This window comes from Lathamus discolor, chromosome 10 (assembly GCF_037157495.1).
Source record: "Lathamus discolor isolate bLatDis1 chromosome 10, bLatDis1.hap1, whole genome shotgun sequence".
NCBI lineage: Eukaryota > Metazoa > Chordata > Aves > Psittaciformes > Psittacidae > Lathamus > Lathamus discolor.
In genome coordinates this window covers 12,411,198-12,432,693 of record NC_088893.1, presented here as the reverse complement: position 1 = coordinate 12,432,693, position 21,496 = coordinate 12,411,198, and the positions used below count along the sequence as shown (strand labels likewise).

General features: G+C 47.9%; 2 protein-coding genes across 6 annotated transcripts in view; one reads left to right on the top strand and one right to left on the bottom strand.

The window, feature by feature from the left end:
- Window positions 1-21,496, bottom strand: part of LOC136019956 (serine protease inhibitor Kazal-type 5-like) — a 110,594-nt gene that overhangs the window by 38,157 nt on the left and 50,941 nt on the right. The window lies entirely within an intron of this gene.
- LOC136020081 (pancreatic secretory trypsin inhibitor-like) lies at window positions 16,223-21,052 on the top strand. The gene is made up of 4 exons (XM_065690807.1): window positions 16,223-16,277; window positions 17,619-17,659; window positions 18,262-18,374; window positions 20,971-21,052. Exons 1-4 carry the CDS (start codon window positions 16,223-16,225, stop codon window positions 21,050-21,052), a joined length of 291 nt encoding a protein of 96 aa, XP_065546879.1.

Here is a 21,496-nt window from a genome sequence, read left to right as displayed (position 1 = left end):
TGCTTGGCACAGACCTGAGAAAGTCAATCCCATGGAGGGTGTCCTGGGTTCAGCTTAAACCACGACAGCAGGTCCCATGTACTAAAAACAGCAGAGTATAAAACAAACACTTCCACTCTTCCTGAAACTACTGTGGATGCACACAAGTGACCAATGCATCCAGCAGCCAGGCACAGCCCTGAGCAGATCCTGCTGCTGGTTTGAAGCCAGGCTTACACAGCTCACTGCCCTTGTTGGCCTCCACATTTGCTGCCCCATCCCTTCCTTACTCAGAGGCCAGCACCATCTCCAGTTTTTCCTGGATCATAACAGGGACAGAAACAGGACTGTGAAGTTTGTCTGCTTGCTAGACCACAAACAGTGGAGAAATGGGACAAGGAGGGCAGACTGGCATGGTCCTACATCCAGCAGACCATCAGCAACTTTGTGCTATTGGAGGTAGACAACAGGGTCCACAAGAGGTAGCAAGTAAATGCTTTGCCCTTCCAGAAGGGAAGTTTCAAGTGTGGTCTCATTCAGGACAGCACTGACAGGGTGTGATAGGAAGCTCTGCTGCTGGCTTCTGTCACTACTCCTCATCCCACAGGATGAAGTCTTGCCCTGTCCACTACTTCAGGAAGTGAGAAAATAGAATTTGGCCCCCTCTTCCACTGTGAATGCCCTGCAGCACATGGACAATGCATGGCACACAGAGGGCTTGCCTTAAGGGCCAGCACACAGACCCCAGGAGTGCTCTGCCATAAACCCAAACATTGTCTGCCCCATGGCAGCTCCCTTTCCCAAGGAAACAGGACACCCCATTGTGGCTGGGGCTCCCCACCAGGCTCAGCCAGCACCATCAGCTGCCAGGCAAACAGTGCCTCCTCCTCCTTCTGCCTGTTGAGCAACCACACCAGTGGGTGGACACACACCCAGGCTAAACACAGCTCCGGTCCCACCGCCCCCACCTGCCGTGGCTTATACCCAGGTCTCCAAACACATTCTTGCTTTGGGTGCGCAAGTTCTCACGCTCCTCCCCAGGAGGGAGCCCGCGTTGCTCAACCCCACTCTAGCTCTGGTTTCCCCTACGCTGAACCCGGAACCAGATTCCATTCATCACAAAACGTGCCGGCTCTTCTTGCCCACACAGCTCTGTCCAAAGGATGAGGAGGATGCGATGCTGCCACTTCTATAACAAGAACTGGCCGGCACCTTGCCATTTGGGCTGCAGCATGATGGCCTGTCCCCGCAAGCAGGGGTGCAGGCTGGCCCAGGACTTAATGGGGAGGGAAAGGTCTTGATGTTGCAACTACCATTCTCTCTAATCCCTGTATTTGACTGCCTCTGAACATAGGTCAAGTCGTGAGGTGCCCGACATCTGAAGGACAGAGGGCTTAAGACTCACAATGCCTACTCAGCACAGCCTTTACCTCCACATGACACATCCAGCTTTTGCAATCCAGGTTTAGCACTCATCTGCCCTATTTCAACTTCAAAGCACTTCACAAACATTAACCAATTAATCCTCTCACCACCCTCAGAGGGAGGTGAGCATCTTTATTTTTATCCATTTCCCCATCAGTGAGAAGGAGAGAGTTAAGTGCCTCTCCCAAGGCCATCCCTAGCTGACTCCCAGCTGACTGCACTTGACTCCCAGCCCCAGGCTGGGGCCCTCAGAAGAACAAAAGCAGTACACCCCAGACAGCGGAAACACAGCAGAAAGAGTCACAGCCACCTAAGCAGAGCTGTCACCAAGCACCTTTTTCTCTGTGCCACACAGGACTCAGCTACTTGAGTACTTTATCAATGACCTGCAAGAAAAATGATCCAAGACTACTAAGACAGAGCAGGCCACTGATACACAGCAACTAGAACCAGCTGAAGAGCTATAGGAGCATATACAATAAATGCTTCTAACAGGCCTATAAAAAGTCCTACATCTTGCAATAAAAAGCAGAGGCCAGTGAGGATGATACCAGAGCATGGCAATAAACTTTGATGTGACTGGAGCCAGAGAGACAACTGAAACACAAAATAAGCTACTGGCAGTGCTTAGCTTTTGCTATAAACTGGGACAGAATATTCCGGCTCATTCTGCACGTGAAATCACACATCTCCTCCAGCTCAAGCAGAGCTTGGTTTAGGGAACACCACAACCCTCTGAGGCATTAGTGAGGGCAGGGAGCTGGGAAGGGAGACGGCCTTTGACTGGGAGACTGCGGGAAGTCAGCATGTGTCACACCAGGGTGGTGGCACCTCACTCAAGGTGTGGGACATGTCACCAGGAGAGATGCTCCCCCTCAGCTATCCTTTACGTCAGTCAAGGCTCACTCAAACGCTGCCAAGCAAGCAGCATAGCACCCACGTTCACCAGGTCCATCATGTACCTCTAAGGTGTAACCAGCCAAAAAAATGTATTTTGTCACCCAAAATGACTCGTACTTTATTGAAGACCTCAGCTGCACTCCTCTGTCACCACACAGGCAGGCAGAGCTGCCATGCAAGGGCATTCACATACACTCAGTAGAATAGAAGAAAACACCTTGGTCCCCAACAGCCCTGAGACAGGGGGCTGTGAAGAGAGAAAACAGGGTGCACACATGCACAAGGAAGGGTTGCACACCAGCACCAAACCCCACCATCAGCAATGGCTGCATTTATCATAGCATTCTCACAGATTCCACTACTCAGGAGAAGCAGCCTCCTGAGCCGCAGGAGTGCTCCGGCTCTTCCACAATGCCCTGGGACAGACCAGGCAGGGCTGGGAGGTTGCTCCCAGCTCCCTTTCACTTCAGCATCCATTTCTGTCCCCAGGGTTCCTTGGAGCAGGCAAGTGAAAGTCTGCCTGCTTTTGCAACATCCCTGCGCAGAGTGGGACTCCTGCTCCTCCTCCGCCGCTCGGGTGGCAGGGAGAACCCACAATTGCAGGGTTTACAAGGAAGCACCGCTTCATTTTTCTCACCGTTTCCCATGGCTGTGGCTCAGAGCTAACTGCTGACAATTATTCATTACCACTCATCCTGAGGTCCCAAATTGCTCACTAAATCCTATGAAGATGCAGGGATCCCAAAACCCTTTGAATGGAGAGGGACAGCCTTTAAATAAAGCTCTGCAACGTCAGATCAATACTGGAAAGAGCTGAAATCAGTCCAGCATCTCTCTCTGAAGCAGCAGGAGAATTTCAGGCAGACGAAATGCAATTCTCTAACTGCAGTTATTAGAGGCAGCGGGGGTAGAAGCCTTACTTCTGTTATAGATACAGTACCATCCCAAAGGGATGCTTTTCTTAGCATCAAGATTCACTCTGAGCACCCATTTAAAACAGTACAAAATGTGCCTTAAATTCCTTTCTAAGCATAGACCTCAAGTCAAAGTAGCACCTTAAAATGCCAGACTTACCACATATGCAGGGGGAGTCACATCTGTACCTACAATATGGTTGGAAATGGGCCCCAGGGAGGGGAGGACAGAGGTGTGGCTCCCCCAGGAGCACCCCAAGGTGCAGGGAAAGCCTGGGGCTGGCTCACAGCAGACAGTGCCATCTGCTGACACCCAGTCCCCTTCCCATCCCCTCCTGATAGGGCCTCATGCACCTTCGCAGCTCAATTACCTCCCATGTGCTAGTCAGACCCCAAAAACAGCAGTAATTCTGCATAATATTCTTGGATGCTCGTTGGTCCATTCACCCTTTCCATGTGGTTGTGTGGGGCAGATGCTGAGCTGCTGGATGACCCACTGTCTGGCCATCAGTGTAGCATGGGATTTTCCACCACATGCCAAGACTGCTCTTCAGTGATAAAGGCTGTGGGGTTTAGGTTGACCCGGTAGTGAAGCAATCTCCTCACAAAAGCCTTACAAACTCCTTCTGGCACCATTTGCAGCATGGTCCAAAACAGAATAAAACACAGAATCACAGAGTGGTTTGAGCTGGAGGGACCTTAAAGCTCATCCAGTTCCAACCCCCTGTCATGGGCATCTTCCACTAGACCAGTTTTCTCAAAGTCCTGTCCAACCTGGCCTTGAACACATGGAGCCAAACCACCAAGTTCAGCAGGACTCTGGGGCTCTAAGGGACTGGGAAAGCCCTTGACATTCACTAAAAGAATGTTTCCTAATGGATTGGTGCATTGTTAATCATATTCCCAAACTTATAAGCCTTTAACTTGCTCTTTTTTTAGTTAAAAGTGGCTGGAAAATAGAATTCCCTTCCCCAGCAAATCCACTTCATAAGCAATTTTCAAGCCCAAACTTGCTATCCCATTAAGTGGCCACCAAGATCCTTAGGCTACAACTTCATTCCTTGACCAACAGTTCATTGACCTTTGTTTTCTCTGGGAAGTGAAAGAGAGGCCAAAGGATTCACCAGGACAGATACTTAAACCGACTTACAAAACGAAGTTCAAGCTAAAGGGAAAATCTCCAGAAATAAGAGTGTTGGCATATTCTACCATTATTACTACCATTATTACTGATTATTTACCCTGCAGCAGTCACTACAAGCCTAGTGCCATTGTGCCATGTACTAGATAATATGTACATGTTAAAAGGCAATATTCTTTTCTGTAGAAACTACAGAGGGAAAAGACAAAATGTAAGAGAGCATTGTTCTCATGTGAAAGCAAAACCAGAAATCAATTGACTACCCTATGTTATATAATGAATAGCAATACTGAGGCATACTGTGCACACTAATTTGTCTATAAAACATGCTTATTAGATATATTAAAGGCCTTGGGACGCTGGTATTGGTCTGTATAAACAGCACCAAACTGTACTACTCAATTCTCACTTACAAAGCATACCCCCAAATCTTCCTTCCTCCTGCCCTGCCTTCCCCTCACTGATACTCTAATTTTAGAACTAATTAAATTAAGCCTCTGACTCACCCCAGCTCTCTGATTTAGGCTTACATGATCTTTGCTACAAGAGCTTTCCATGCACTTATTTGGCAGCACTCCCCCAAACACAGCCGGCTCTGCCTCTTCCGCAGCTTGGCTCTGATCATCAGCTCACAGGAACATACACAGGGCAAAAACTAAAATCCAAAGACCTCTCTCCAAAAAACACCCAGCCACAACACTATACACCCGTGGTCGGTTTGCACATAACACAGCAGCACTGCACTGCCCTGACTACATGGGAAGGATGCTTAAGGATTTAATTAACATGCAGGTCTCATTCCAGAAACCGGGAAGACAGCATCCAGAACATTCTGCTGTTACCCAACCACCTAATGTTCAACCAGAGACTGCAGCCACACTCTGGATGTGCCCAAGAAGGAACAAAACCCCAGATTCTATATTTCTCACCGTCAGCTTGCAAGGAGTGAATGGAGCCCACTGCCCACAAACCCCCTTCCCAAAATCTTTTTCTAACAGAAATGCTACTGACACAAAACGGAATAAAGTGACCCGTTTCTAAAGAGCACACTCTGGCTCTCTTGCTGTGGGAATTACTGGCAAGCACAAAAACCAGCGCAGACACCAGCCTCATAAGCCTGGCACGCACCAAAAACCTGTCTTCCCATGAGCAAAAGCAGATGCACACACAGCTCTGATGGGAGAGATTGTTCCTGTGGCCCATCTGAGAGAAGTCCACCCTGGAGGAAAACCACATACTCAAAAATCACTTTGCTGCCCACAGCCCCCAAACATATGTTTTTGAAACCAAAAATACTATCAAAGATCACACACCAGCTTTCAAGCAAAGCCCTACAAAAGCAGGACAATCCCTTAGAACATACTTAATTCCCTGCTACCCCAAGTCTCATCATTACATGGAATTCAACTTAATTTAAGAGCTCACATTCAGCCTGCAGATCACCCAAAGCCCAATTAGAGCAGGATGTGCTTCTTACCAGTAAGGTACCAAAAGCATTTCCCAGCACAATCCCACTGCTACCTACCCAAACCAGCCAACCTCCTTTCAGGTGCAGGAGAGCACATATTTATAACATCAGGAGCAGTGACCAGCCCTGGGTCAGCTGAACTTGTTTCACAGACTTTTTCTTTTCAATCTCCCTCCTTCAGCCTAAGTGCTAAATGGCACAGGATTAGTAGCAATTAAGCCCATATTGGACTCACGGTAGTGCTCTTTAGGCCTGGAAAAAAACTGCATGTCACTGCAGCAAGATAAGCAGCAGGTGATGCCAGAAGCTTTTAATTTCCAAGGAGAAAAATTGGTTGTCTTTCTGCAAGCCTCCTCCTCCTCCTCCCCAATCAGAATTTGGCCCAGATGGAGCCAATTCCCTTCCAGCCTGTTCCTACCTCAGCCCTGCTCTTTGCACATGAGAGAGCTCAGCTTCCTCTGAACACCAGTTACAGGGGCTGAATAAACCATCTTATAGCAGCTCCTTTGCTATGTCTGTATTAGAAAAACCCAACCCTGTCTCAGAGCATGTGTGGGAAACAGCAGGGCACTTCGATGTGAAGCAGAAGTTCCCTTTAGTTTGCTTCATCTTGGATTTGCTCATGACAGACTAACCCCAGTGTGCAGAGAGGCTCTGAAAAGAGGACCAGTCCCAACACTCCGGGATGTTCCCACTCCTCTGCCAGATCCTTTCCCACACAGGGTCCATCCTTGCAGGCAGGCAGGGAATGTCACTCTGGCAATTCATCCTCCGGTCTCAGCCTGTTATCACAGCATCTCACTGAAGTTATTTTAGCTACAGAGCAGCTCTCTGGCTTCCTGTGTTGTCCCTCAGTGTTCTTCCTAATTGAAGGCTTTTAACATTAACAGCATCTAGCAGCTGTTCTTCAGGACTGGGAGGGGGAGCATCAAATCTTTTGGTTAAACTTCTGTAAGGAGTGGAAATGTGCCTAAGTAGATGTCCTTCAAGTGACAAGCCATCCCCACTCTTCCAGGGGCTCCTTTTAGCCATGGTTCCCATAAATTCACCAACCATACACCATCCCCAAGAGCGAATCAGTGATCTCTGCTTGAATATTTCCTCCAGGGCCAGTCAAGGGGTTACACACAGTTTGGTGGGAGCTGGAGGCACCCAGGTCTAGTGCTGCACCATAGAATCATAGAATAGTTAGGGTCGGAAAGGATGTTAAGATGATCTAGTTCCAACCCCTGGCCATGGGCAGGGACACCACACACTAAGCCATGTCACCCAAGACTCCCTGCTGTGCCACCTGTGGGTAACATACTGGACAAAACTGGGTAGCTTCACAAGGGGCTCCTGCCCATGGAGAGGCAGAACACATCCCTGGCCAACAAACAGAGCAGCAGCAGCTGGGAGCTGCGGGGTCCCACCTTGGTGGGTCTCTCTGCATTGCATGGAGAGGAGCATGCTGTGAGCAGCAGCTGCCAAGCAAAATGGAAAATGGGATGGGATGGTAGCCAGCGGGACACACTGTGCTTTGTGCCTGCAATTTCTCTCCAGCCAGGGTGGGATCTGCACAGCAAAAAGCTGCCCGAGTCCTCAGAAGAGGGCTAGGATTTACTTTTGTCAAGGGCGTGAAAGTTCTGAAGTCCAGAGAGAAGCAAGAAGCAGCATGCTCCTCCAGTGCCCAGGGGAAATTGCAACAGAATCACCAGTCAAAAGCATTCAAAGATCACAAACCAGACCCAGATGATCGTGAATCACAGCTTAGAAACCGCAAACGGTTCTTAAGCCTCTTCAAAATTATGGCATTTACCAACAGGCTGGTTTGGGCTGGTTCACATCTCCAGCCTTCTTCTGAATCCAGGAGAGAGAAAATGGGCTAAAGCAAAAGGAGAGCTGGGGTCCATGCACATGGGCGATCCTGGGACTTCAGTCAGAGCAAGACCTATATCCCAATAAGGTCCATCTATAAAGCTCTTAGGTGTCATCAATGTTTTAATCCCTGTTTTAAATATTAATATAACTGCAGAGATAAAAGCAGTATCCCTGAAAGCACAGGGTTGTCCAGTCCAGCACCCTATCCTCAGAATGGACCCAGAGACTTCCTCCAAGTTTTTTACCTCTCCATTCCATTGCTGACTTTCTAAATTTCATAATGTTAATTCTAGTTTATAATAATACAGCATCATAAAAGCAAAGCTGGGCATCATGATAATTATTTATGACTTATGCTTCTGGCCGACACTGAGTGTTTCTTTAGAGGCTTTAATTATCATTTATGCATCTTTGTTCCTCATCCATAAAAATCCCAGGGCTCTGTATGGCTGAAAGCTGAATTTATAGGATCCTGGAAACACCAGAGCCTGGAGTCAGTGAGAAAGGCTGCTCCTAACCACCACGATGCCAGATCCTGGGAAAGAACATGAATGTCAGCAGGGCACAAAATGCAAAAATGAAGCAAAAGTGATAGTCCCAACAGGTGGAACTGTAGCTCGTGGAGTAAAAGAGTCTTGTGAAGGCTGCATGTGATCCATGTCTGCACTAAGATGGAGATTTACAGGGACAGGTCTCTGGATCTGAGGTCCCAAGTGGGCAAGAGGGTGCCAGCACATGTATTTGGGCTCAGGGACACTGGCACCTGGTGCACCCTCCCTCCTGTGGCCCACAGGGTATCTGCAACCACAGCTGCCCAGCCTTCCGCCAGCAGTGTCTGATCACCCTCCAGGTAATGCAGGAGGATGCTTAGGGAGAGCCTGACCTCATACCACCAGGCAGCTCTGCAGCTCAGCCTGAGCAGAGGAACAAGCGCAGAGCTCAGGGATGTCTCAGCTAAACCAGCAGATGCAGGACAACATAATCAGCATCATCGCCTGCCTCCAGCCTGTCACTGTCTGCTCCTGGCAAGCACTTCAGTGCTGGAGGAAGGCTGTCCCAAGTCCAGGCACTGTGGGGCTGCATTGAGCTTGAAAGCAGGACGGATTTCTTCTTCCAAAAAAACAGAGAGAAAACTTCAGGATGCAACATCTCTGAATATTTCCTACAGAAACCACAGCATAATGTGGGAACCTCAGCTGGCTTTTAACAGGAAAACCACATTTCTTGTCAAGTGGGGCTTGAAACTATGAGCCAGGGGCTTCCAGAAGCTCAGAAAATGGGAAAGAGTGAAGAAAAGAGGATCTTGGCAGGGATGAATAAGGGTAAGAAGGAAAAGCATACTGCAGGCAGCAGCCACAGGCTTTGGCAGCCACTTCCTCATGTAGAAGGAAAAAAACCAAGTTAAAAGCTGCTTGGGGAAAGGAGGTTCAGCAGTGGATTATTTCATCTCCGTTACCAGAGCAAAAGCACTGCTGCTCCTCATATCCCTGATGGGCTGCAGACAGTGCTTTCACTGCAAAGCACCTCACTTCCACAACCAGGCTGAAAACATGCAAGGCATCAAAAATAATGTCATACTTATTAGGGAAGCACTTCAATTGCAAAGCTCACAGAGGGACATAGGGAGCTGACTACATGCAGAAATCAAAAGGAAACCCTTGATCGAAAGGAAATGTTTAGCCACTATGTTCAAAGGCTCCCTAAAATCAAAGACAAAATCCTTCTTTAATCAAGGCCATTGACCACAGCTGAAAGCACACAGAGCTGCTAGCAGTGCCTGCATCATCACCTTTCACAGCACTGCTACAGGTGCCGATACTCTTACACCCCAGCATCTTTTCACCAGTATCCCATATCTGTGTCCTGGGAACAGTTCTTGGAACTTGAAACGAAGCCCTGTTTTGTAGGGACAATAAACATCAGCCATCAGCTACGGTCCAAAACATCACAGTGTCCCTAGTTTAGCTTTAAAATGTCAGCCTCCGTCTTTGAGCTTGAGCAGTCATTAGGAAAAGAAGCAAGAGCTAATTGGGCCTTATCTAATCTCAGCCCAGCCCAATGGTCAATAGCAGTTAGCTAAAGTTTATCAGCAGTGTTTAACCATCATTTATCAGCTTTGGGGAGATTTTACTCAGGCAGGTGTGTGTCATGCTGACGCACAGGCGGGGTCAGGGAGTATTGCTTTTCCACACCCCAGAGCAGATACAAACGATTAACACAACAATAAGGACACATTTGTTGTGGCTAAAGCACCCAGCGGTAGCATTGGATGCTGCCGGGGTAAGAGTTCACCGAGAATAAAGTTCAAATGTAGGAATGAACTTTCCAACTAACGTGGGTCTCATGGTTCCCTGTGGCAGCGGCTTCAAGAAAAAGCCATCTCTGGAAGCATGCTCAGTGTTTTCACCTCTGAGCTTTTCCCTCCTCTTTTTGGCACACTCTGGATCAAAGTCCAACAACAGAAACATCACCACAAGCTCTAGCCCACCTCCACTACTTTTTTCCTTTTCCTCTCAAAATCTCATTTCTATCGGTCTGTGAAAGAGTGCACTTCTCATTTTAAAACCTCTCCATAGCTAACAGGGAGAAGTGTTGTCAGAAATGAAAGACTTTTTTCATAGTTTGCATTACTTTTCCCTTCCTTTCCACACCTTTCAATTTTTTTTAACAGCCAGTTTTTCCCATGGAGCTAAGCAGGCTGAGAGCTCTCTGCTGGAAAAGTCTCTTCTCCCCTAATTGGAATGGTACAGTGAGATGGACCTAAGAGTTTCATCCTCTTCTAGCCACATATTTCATTGAAATCAGAAATACAATAGTGTTTTTCAGAGTCTTGGTAAGGGGACCTAAAGGCAACAATAACTGGAGGCAGACGGGCTCTTTTATCCAAACAGGACAGGGTAATAGAGATCCAGGATCCTTATTAAGAGTGCTTAACACCAGAGCTCCTTGTTAAGTTACCCCACGCACACTTCAGAGCAATGTCCAGCCTTGGACAAGGGACATGTGATCCCTGGGAGCAGGGGCAGAGGTGGTCTGAACTATGCAGAAGGTCAGAATAGACCAGGTCATTTTCCAGGAGTCTGTGACACTGGAAGGAGTACATACCATATATTCTATGATTCTATTCTATGATTCTATATGCTTCCCATATGAATATTGCTGGGTGGTAGAGGGAGTGGGCAGGGAGTGCTACTTCTAGTTCAGAGAACAGGGGGGTGCCTTGCTGGAGGAGACTGAAAACTCTGTTTGCACAATTATCGGCCACAGCACTTAGTCACTCTGCCCTGGATCTCTGACAGCCTCAGGGGCAGTCAGTTGGATACAGAGGTGGGAGGCAGAAAGGATTTAATAAAGAAGTGATTTTATGAAAGAATTCTTTGCTTTTGGCATTTTCTGTAGGAGTGGGTAACACGATACTTCTTCTCCAGTGCTGCCAGGGAAGGCAAGAAGAGGAGAGCTCCATATTTCAGCTCCTGGGCAACCAACCCCATGTGCTCCCACTGGAGATCCCACATGGAAGCCTAGGAGAGGGGTACAAGCAGTAAGAGAAGTCTTGACAGGAGCCAGCACCCGCTGCATTGATCCTGACCTGGGATCACTCCCAGGTGCACAGCGGCAGCAGTTGTCCCATCTGTAAGGGACAGAGCCCGGAGGCCACCACTGTGACCAGAGTACACCACAGTCCAGAGGTATCCCCACCAGCCACATGCCACAACCCAGTAAGCGACAGCAGATGAGGGAAAGGTTTCTGCAGCCTGGGTCCATAGGGTTTGGTATCAGGGCAGTAGTGGAAGAGCACAAGGAAATAGGCCAGGAGCAGGGATGCCAGGGGCCAGGAACTTGCCCCCACACCAGGGAGCTATGCAGTCGCACTGCAGGCAATTTCAGCCAGTAATCCCCACAAACACATCACCTGTCCTTGGTATGTTCATCCTCTTCAGGAAGCATTTGATGGGCATTCAGGCACAGTCCCTTCTGAACAACCCAACAAGCTATGATTTATGTGGTGCCTTTGTCTTCAGATACTGCTGTCAGCAATACCCATTCTCAGACAAAGCTGCTGATGACTACATATTTCCGAAGGTCACTGTCATGGACATGCTGCCCTTGCGGAAGGTTAAAAACAGAAGCTTTAGTAAAAGTAGAAATGATAATTTGATGATTTGTTAATTTTCTGCTGTGGCTAACTTCAGCCACCTCCCCAGAAACCAGAGGCTCCAGGGGCAATGTTTCCAGGACAGAAAACAAACATATATACCATTCTGGGCTCTAAAGACACCTCTACAGCTGCAGAAAAGAAGTGATATTTTCACAGCAGCTACTCACAAGATCCCTTTTCCCAAACTGTCAGAGAGTTCAATACCTTCCATGCACCCAGAGCAGTAAAATAGCTTTCCCAGCATTAATGGGAAAGAATCAATGACAAAAATCAGTACAGACCAAACTATGGTTGGGTTTGGTTTGGTTTTCTGCAGGAAAATCAGTGTTTGATCAGTATCTCCTGGGTACAAGAGCAGCTGATCACTGCACACTGGCTAGCTATCACCTTCTGATGTAACAAGTCTTGAATGGATGGTGCCTGAATGGATTCAGCTGCACCATCCCCTTTCCTCCAGCCAACTTGCAGAGATCTCCCCATGGGCTCCTGCATGTGGTGACGACCTCCTCCTCTCTATGGGCACACCACTGCACAGGGCTTGCTCTTCTGCACTTTCTGCGCCGGCTGCTTTCAAAACCATCTCAGATACCATAGGCAAAGTCCTGGGTACACCTGCAAGCTTCAGGCCCGGCAAACCCAGCAAGTAACAGAGCTTTCGGAATTTTTAGCCTTTAAATCCAACACAAGTAGCTTTTTGGACCCGAGAGAGCTTTGAGCATCTTAGGAGCTGTCTTTTGTGACACCCTGGGCTTCACATTTGCATCAGCCTTTCTGCAAACTTCACTCATCCCACTCATCACAGGGCAGAAGCAAACTCTACCTGACTTGTTAACCATCCTGAGCACAGGATCCTCCTACAGGTCCCCAAAAGTGCCTTCTTTTCCTGTATCCAAGAAAGATCCCTACAACCTCCACCAAGGGATGCCACCAGCACAGGGACGTAGTATGGGTTTTGGCTGCACAGTCACTCCTTGGTGGCAGAGCACAGGACCCTGCTGGCACAAGGCTGAGCGGTCACATCTCATTTGTACTCCCAGCCCTAGCGCCACCAGCCAAGTATCACAACATCTCCGTTACCACCCCAATTCCCAGAAGCTGGGACTGCAAGAGGAGCTCTACTTTTACTTTAGCCCATTTTCTCTCCATCTCAGGTTCAGAAGAAGGCTGGAGAATGTGAACCAGCCCAAACGAGCCTGTTGGTAAATACCATAATTTTGAAGAGGCTTAAGAACCGTTTGTGGTTTCTGAGCTGTGATTCACGATCATCTGGGTCTGGTTTGTGATCTTTGAATGCTTTTGACTGGTGATTCTGTTGCAATTTCCCCTGGGCACTGGCGGTTTTTCTCTCTATATAAAGTCTTCAGAAAAAGCAAATTCCAGTCTTGGTACAACAAGTGCTCCTCCAGCCTGTCATAGATGGGCCATAGCAGGGAAATAAGTAGGTTCCTAAATTCTATAATCCCTCATGAAAACAAAACGTTTTCATTTCCCTGCAATGCAATTTTTCATTCCTTTGCAATACTTTCCTATTGAAGATAAAATGCAACTTGACAGTACTCAGACACTCATCCTGAAGGAAAATCACCTCTTCCTGCTGATCCACCTAGACGCAGACCTGCCGCTTTACCCACCGCCCCTTCCCTGCATTCCTGTGTGTCGATTTCCCCTACAAGTGCCTTGCAGAAGCCAAAAGACACCATCAGCAATAGCAGTCTCCCATCCCACACTGTGTGTGATAGCCATCACCCAACAAGGCAACCAAGGCGAAGCCATCCCATAGCAGCACCAGCTTTGGGGCCTGCTTGTCTTCTCCATTTCTCCATGGCAAGCGCTGCGCTCGGCGAGTCCCACCACACGGCTGGCAGAGCCGCCTGACTCATTTTTCTCTACTCCTCCAGCTGATGTGTTCAGAGGAACACGCTGCTCTGACAAGGTGACACATCCTGAGAAAGCCCACACTGATGAAGACATCTCCCTGCTCCTTCTACCAGGAGCACCCAGCGCAATAGCAGTTCGCAGCTCTTTTTCATTCCTCCCCAGTCAAATCAGCCCCAAGGCATCTCTGATTTTCATGAAGGATATAATATAGATGTCAATCAGGAGAGAGGAGCCCTGAAATACCACGTTTTTGAAGGCATCTCATAAACACACAGATGTCAGTAGAGGCACTTGGGAAGGAAGAGCACCTGCTAACGGAGAAAACTGCATTAAAAACCTAGTGTGGCTGCTGTTGGGCTGCAGCAGCATTAGCAGCCTATATGGGAGGCTTCTTTTGACAGAGGGAATTGACCCTGAATCAGTTGGTTTGGCTCTGTTTGTGGCAGAATAAAGTTCAGTCCATCGTACGCATAATCTGGAATTTCTTCAACCTTCTTCAGTAGTAAAGTACTTCATCTATAGCTCTGAGAGGGGTTACAAAGATTAAGTCAGTGCAAATATTTCAGGAACCCAAGCAATAAGAGGATAAAGACAGAAGTGTCCAGGAGGTAAGGGCTGGTCAAGAGCCTGTCTCTGCTTTGATGCTTCTGACTCGTGAAGGAAGGACAGGAGAAAACCGCAGTGTTGTACACACTTCAAATGCCCCAGGAGACAACGCAGTTCCCATCTGCAGAGCAGCTGTCGTAAACACTGAGGGTTTACCCATCAAATTCAAGTTTGGAAATGTGCCTAGATGTTTCCAAAGAACCTGAGAAAAGATGTTTCTGTTTCTGGACAATCAAAAGTATCACATTTCCTGGCTACAGTGAGGATCTCTAAACTGAAAAAGGTGCAAACGTGTTTTACCAGGAGTGGGCACATCCCAGACAGGGGTAATCAGAGAAACTCTTTTCAGTACTGCTCTATTTGCATGTGTTACAGATTGAAAAGCAAAATCTTTTCCCCAGTTTTCCTGGCATATAACCATCAACACTCTTGCTAAGTCCTCTTCCAGCTTTGGGAAGTGAGACAAAAGCACCTATTGGCACCTACTTGGCTTTACTTACACTGGCAGGTGTGTTGGAGGAGTAACAGGGGACAGTGTTGGATCCAGATGAACCTCTTTCAGTTATAAAAAATGATCATACCTCCCACCCTTACTCCTCAGAGAGTGATTACACCACAAGAATCTTTATCCCAGGCACACTAAAGTACTATGCTTGCTCACAGAGATCCACTCACACCCAGCCCAAATATTCACAGCTTTACTCTCCTTGTTAATAAAATAATAGATATCATTAACAGCAGTTCTTTCAGCCTCATGTTGCAGGTCCCCCAGGGAGAGCAGAAGGAATTCCTGATGACAGCAGGGAAACTCTCCATCACCTCCAAAGCAAACTCACAAGGGTTGTTTATGGCAGAGGAAAGGATCCTCCAGAGCCACATTTGGACAGGGGTCTCCCTTGGACAGTGGAGGAGCTGCCGATTGAGCTGAGATTTCTGTCTCACAAACAGCTCCTTGAATTGCTCTTGGCATTGACTTTTTCCTGTTCAGCTAATTAAAAATCTGTCTTTGAGTCATAAGCCACCATTAGTAATAATTTGCTTTGCACTTCTCCAGTGATTTATGGCCGAGATATCAAAGTGCTTTAGAAACATTAATTAATCCTTTAAACCCGAGGGACTGATGCACTCCCCGCAATGCACCATTGATGGAGTAAACGTAGAAAATCCCCAGGGTTTACTCCAAACTGCAGGCAGGGAGAGGGGAAGGGAGCATCATCCGACCCAAGGAGCTGGTTTCAGCTGCCTGCCTGCAATCAGATGTGCAGTCAAAATAACAGCACCGAATGTGCACCCACAAGCGAGCCTGACACCTCCAAGCTCTCTGCTCTCCCATAGCCGTTCTTGCTGCTGTCCCCATTTGTCTGCAGAGAGGAGCTGCAACACCCCAGTTCTTTCCTGTGGATCACACCAGGAAAGGCATGCGTGGACCAAATCCATCTTCACCCAGAGCTCTGCAAGTGGCAGTGGCAAGGCTGTTAATCAAAGCCACACTCCTCATGCTAACACATGGATTTTACTTGCTGTCCTGCCCATTTCTCCAACCTTCTTGCAAAAAGTCACTCTTTCCCGGCTTGCAGTGCAGACCCAAGGCTGTCTCCCACACCTGAGATGCAGCTCCAGTCCTTGCCAGCGATAAGGATCCTTACCTCCATTGGCTTCTGAGAAGCTTTCATCCTTGCGCACACCAATGAGCCATTTGCCACCTGGTATTGTCCCTGTGATTTCAGTGTTGTCACCACAAGACTGCAGGGTGCAGCTGGCCGTGTAGCGTGGTGCCAGAAGTGGGGAAAGGTATAAAGGTGCCAGCACAGACCGCCGGAGACAGGATCTTTAAATGCCTGAGAAGTGTCCCGTTTCCTCTTTGCTGTCCCCAGCAAAGCATCACCTTGACTATGAAGGCAACTGGTGTTTTTCTGCTCTTCTCCCTGGCGTTCTGCTGCTACCAAGGTGAGTGCAACAATTTGCTCAGGAGCCATTTCCTCTCCTTGCTAAAGCTCCCACGTCTGCTTCATGCGGAGGTGAGCCTGGGAATGCACCAGCCGGTGCTGGGACCTTGCTGTGTCCCTGGGCAGGGAATACCAGAGAATGCTGCAATGGCCAATGTGGATTAAACCAGTGGTCTGTGAGAAAACCTAAAGCAAAGGGTTCAAGAGGATGCTTGGCACCTACTCTCAAAGCTGAGCAGACCTCCCAAAAATGGGCTGACACTCTCCCTTCAGGGCTAGGGCTCGGCCTGGAGCTGGTGATTTCTAGAGCAATACAGTTCTTTTGGAGTGAATAGGTGCTGTTCTGGTTTTAAAAAAGCAAACTCAAGAAGACAGGAAACTCATCTGTGCAAGGGAAAATGCAGCTCTCATTACCAAAGTCATCATTTAAGCCAACTGTGTTTTCAAAATCCCATATGGTGCAGAGGGGTAAGAACATGAGCTGCTGCTGCTCTTCAGGTCTTGCTCACCAGGGATTTCTGAGTTAGTGGGTTCGTTTGGAGGAGGAGGGTGCTTCTGAAACAAGTCCTCCATCATCCTATTTACTGTGCTATTGCAGAGCTGTCTCAGCACAAAATCTGCACTCATTTCAGATGAACTGAGCATGTAGTGAGCTCCTGGGTCTGGACCAGTGCTAGGCCAAAGTGAAATCCCTGAAATATTTGAAGTGTGGCTATCCAGTCTTCAGCACCAAACAGTTTCACTGTACAGACCCACTGCTATTGGACCACATTGGCTAATAATACAGATAAAGTCTAAATCCCCCATGTAGCTGACTTCTGGATCCATAAACAACCCAAAGTCCTGGCTTGTTCCCACCAGCTTTGGCACAAGACCTCAGGGTCCAACCATTTCTCCTTCTAATAGATACCTTCAGCAATTTAAATTTTGCTTTGCTTCCCTGTGGTACAAACCCACTGACACCAGAAAATCACCCTGGATTTATTCCAGCACTCATCCAGCTTCAGCAGGAGTTTCTTGGTTACCCATGAACATGTCATAAGAGATGACAAAAGCCACCTTTGCTCCCTATCAGCTGGAAGGGAAAGTCGCTGGAAGTATGCATCTGTCATCAACAGGGCCTTGCACCATCATGGTGCTTCTGCCAAGGGAAAGAGGCAGATGCAGCTGGGAGGGATCCTAATGCAAATTAGGGGAGATCCAAGAGAAGAAATTGTTTGCTGGGATAAAGGTGTTTGAGTGAAGACACGGTCTTCAGCCTAAAGCATCTTTACTAGGTCCACCTTCAAACCAGCCTGAGTGATGGGTGTTAAATTGCCTTCTCTCTTCACTCTTTCCCTAGGAAACGCTGAGATGCATGGAGCTGCTGGCAAAGGAACAGAGGTGAAGGCTCCTACTTTCGTGTAGCACAAAGATATGTCCAGCTTTAGTGAGGCAGCACTAAACCATACACTGGGGAGCCAAGATGCTAAATACAGTGAAGTACAGTGAGCTGCTGGGTTGGGAGCCCAGAGATGCCAGTGCCTGGGATCCTCCTTCTACCTGCTATGTCACAGCAAAATCCCAGAGACAGTACTGGTTTCTCACTGCATTTCCTCACACTCAGTGGGAAAAGCTATTAATAAAGAGCTGAATATTGCTGTTACCTGCCAAGAAGATAAGAGCTTCCCTTTCTCTCTGGTTTGCAAGTGTGAGGGAAGGTATTGTTGTGGCATAAAAATAAAAACCGTGAAGAACATGATCAGGCACCTTCCATGGAGCATTACTCAATATTGTTACTCCTAAGGCTGTGCAGCAGTGCCTGGTGGACTTCAACTGGCCACGGGACTGGTGACAGGCAGTCACAGTGGTTTTGAAAGCTCAGAGCAGAGCTCCGGGCAAGTAGTGATGGGTTATTAAGATATACAAACTATGTGAATGCAAAGGTCCTCTGGTAAATTGAAAGCATGTTTAATATTTCCAGCATTACCCTTTTGTGTCTCCAGGCAGCTTGTGGCAATTATCCCCTAAGAAAGGGTTGTGCAAAGATCTTCGACCCCATCTGCGGCACAGACAACCTCCTATACGACAACGAGTGTATGCTGTGCTTTCAGAACCTGTGAGTACCTGGACCTCCTGCACATCTAAATACCACACAGGCGAGGGCCACTACAGATGTCTGGGATTTCCTAGAAAGCGAGCTGTTTGCATGCAGCTGGGTGGAGCATGGGCAGCGAGCCTGGCACATCTGGCACGGATCTGGCTTCCCACGCCGATGCTGCACCCGCTGCTCCAAGCACTTGGACTCTGCCTGTGAAATAAGTCCCACACGAGCTGCCCACGAGCAGGGACCACACAGCCAAAATCTCCCCTTACCTGCGGCTGCCAAACTGCAGGGATTGCTCAGACGGTGCTGGAGGGTGCCCAGGAACTCAAATAACAAAGTCCTCAAAGCCTGCCCAGATCAAGCGTGCAGGCGGAAAAACGTTTTTCCAAGTGACCTCAAATGTGTGGTGGCTGAGCAAAAACTATGGTTTTTTGCCCCAGTAACTTATAGCTGAGCTCTGCTTTCTGTTCTCTGCATATGAAAAGGTACAATTTGGGTATTTTTAAGAATGAGCCTTATATTTAATCTGTGCTGGTGCCAGATTGCACTGTCTTAGCAGAAGGCCAGGTCCAAATGCTAGCAATGTCTCTGGCAAGATTTGATTCATTTAATCTGGCTTGGGCCCTAGCTAATTTTGAGTATATTTATACATTGGGAGTGCTCTGTGTCAGACAAGTGAAGGAATTACTTCCAGCTCAATGCTATTAGGTGGTTTGAAAATCTCTGTTGGGAAGATTGAGTCTCATCTGTAGCCAGCTGCCCCAGTCTGTGAGGCTAAGGGAGCTTCATCCTTGACTTTACCTGGTGGAGGCAGGGATTTGGGGTGATCAGGCTCACACACCCATCTGCCATCAGCAGAGACATTTCTAACAGAAGCTCAAATTCCAGTTTTTCAACCCCTGGATGAGTGGGCTTGTGGAGCCAAATTCTGCTTTTAGGAGCAGCTCTGCGGTAACAAGAACGGAGTCCAGATCACCAGGAAAAAAAAAGCTTGGATAACAATTGTTGGTCTGGTTGTCTCCTCTTCCCTTCATTAAGCCAGGCTGCTGCCCCATATTCTGCTTCTGGCCTGTTCAAATGCTGGGTTTGCATTTATAAAGGATGCAGTCAGGCAGAGACATGCTGAGTGGGATCTCCTGAACAAAGGCGCCATGGTTAATGACCCAGCACGCATGGCAGGGTGGTAATGACCATGCTGGAAGCCAGCAGCCCAGCACCAGCTGCCGGTTGTATTGTACAACAGATGGGGGTGGGAGGTTCGTCAGACACAACATCATTAGGACTTTGGCCATGAACCAAGAGTGGGGTAAAGAGAGCAAGGAAGGCTTTAAAGCCAGCTACACAGGGAGTGAAGTGGCACTGCGGATGCTACATCCCTCCCTGGTGCAGAGCCAGAGGTGGTCACAAGAAGGAAAGTCTGGGGTATAGAAAGAAAAAGACTGAGCCGGTGATGTATCCAGAGCTGGCCAGGAGTCGGGGGAGGAAAGCTGGTGCTGACGCTCACTTTGCATTGATAGGCACTTCATCCCCGTATTTCTTCAAACTCCCATTTGAGCAAGCTCTAAGGAGCTGCAACTGGAAATGTGCTGCTCCTGCGGGTCAAAGCCCTGAGCTTTGCAGCTCCCCTGTAATGTTCCCAAGAGAAGAAGTTTTAGGGTTAGGAACAGCGGCCGTTTGGTCTCCTTGTCTGGGTGATCTTGGCCAGGCACCAGGAGTTTGAACCTGCCTGGCACCAAATGTCTCAGGGGAGAGATAAATGGAGCATCCTCATCTATAAAGCTTTAGTCCATGGGGAAAAGTCAGATAGCCAAGAGGCAGATGAAGTGTCATTTGCAGTTCTGTGTGTGCAGCCAGTCTGACAAGAGCTGGAGGCCTGCAAGGAATCTGGGAATAACTACTGAGAGAGCATCTGGCTGGTCCCTGCAGCACCAGTGTCTCACTTGTCGCCTTTGGTCACTTCATTGTGACCAGAGTGCAAAATCTTTTTGCAAAACACAAAACAGCTTGAAAATCATCCAACCAGCATTTCTCTATGCACCTGAGACATGGGTTTGTCTTTCCAAAGAGAACATCATGATTCCACATGAAAATGGAACAATTCATGGCAATTAGGTCTACTACATGGTAAAAAATAACAGCTGTTTTTTTGCAGGTGCCTTTTTAGTATTTTCCTTGCTTTTGCTGTGAGGCAATTGGAGGAGGAGGCTGGGAGAAGCCCAAGTCCAAGCAAGACACAATGGCAAGCATTAGCCTGTAAAAACCTACAAAACAAAACCACAACCTTTATCATCTGCATCCAGACAGAGATTACAGGTGCCTTAGTGCTGTCCTACAGCACAGAGGTGAATTATTCTGCCAGGAGGTGTCAGAAATCACCAGCTCTTGAGCTTCTTGGAACCAATTAATACATGTCCATAGCAACAGTGAACTCCCTGTCAAGAATATGTGGCCTTACTGACTGTGAATATTACTTAAATGATAATATAAGCAGTACTTTCCTTCCTTTCTTCCTTCCCTTCTCTCCTTCTTTCCTTGTACTCCAAGCCAGGGTCTTCTGTGTATCAGGGACCGGAAGGCATTCTCTAGCGTATTTTTACATCTCTTCCAGGCAAAGAAACACTAATGTGCGCATAAAGAACAGGGGAATGTGCCAGAAGCCCTCTCCTTCGTCCAACTCCACTCAAAACTAAAAGGTACAACTGTTCCAGAGAAGACAGCACAAAGCTGTCTCTCATCTGTACTCCTAATAAAACAGAAGCATTGCCATGTCTTGCACTGGGATTTCTTTCACACATAGCAGCCCCCTTTCCCTGACATTTGAAATATCTTCCTAGAAAATACAGTTTGTTTTGGTAATGGCCATAGGAGCTGAGAGAAAATTACTGGTGGAGCCCCAGAGACAAGGCTAAGACATGCCCAAGGAGAGAGCCAGGCTCCAGCATAACAAAGAGGCTCTTCTTTTGCATCAAGAATTTCGATTTCCTTTCCAGCATCCAAGCAATGAGAGATTTTAGCATTCTCACGACTTGCAGTTGTGTTTGTTAAATAGAGGGCATTAAAGCCCTTGATCCACGACCATTTGCCAGGAGGAGGAGTCCAACAAGCCACCTCCATGCCGACCTGTCTCCAGCCTG

Excerpts from the sequence above, each read along its gene's own strand:
- LOC136020081 (XM_065690807.1), top strand. The coding sequence starts at position 16,223 with ATGAAGGCAACTGGTGTTTTTCTGCTCTTCTCCCTGGCGTTCTGCTGC. Across the intron at positions 17,660-18,261 it reads CTGCTGGCAAAGGAACAGAG|GCAGCTTGTGGCAATTATCC; the intron begins GTGAAGGCTCCT and ends TTGTGTCTCCAG. Across the intron at positions 18,375-20,970 it reads ATGCTGTGCTTTCAGAACCT|GCAAAGAAACACTAATGTGC; the intron begins GTGAGTACCTGG and ends CATCTCTTCCAG.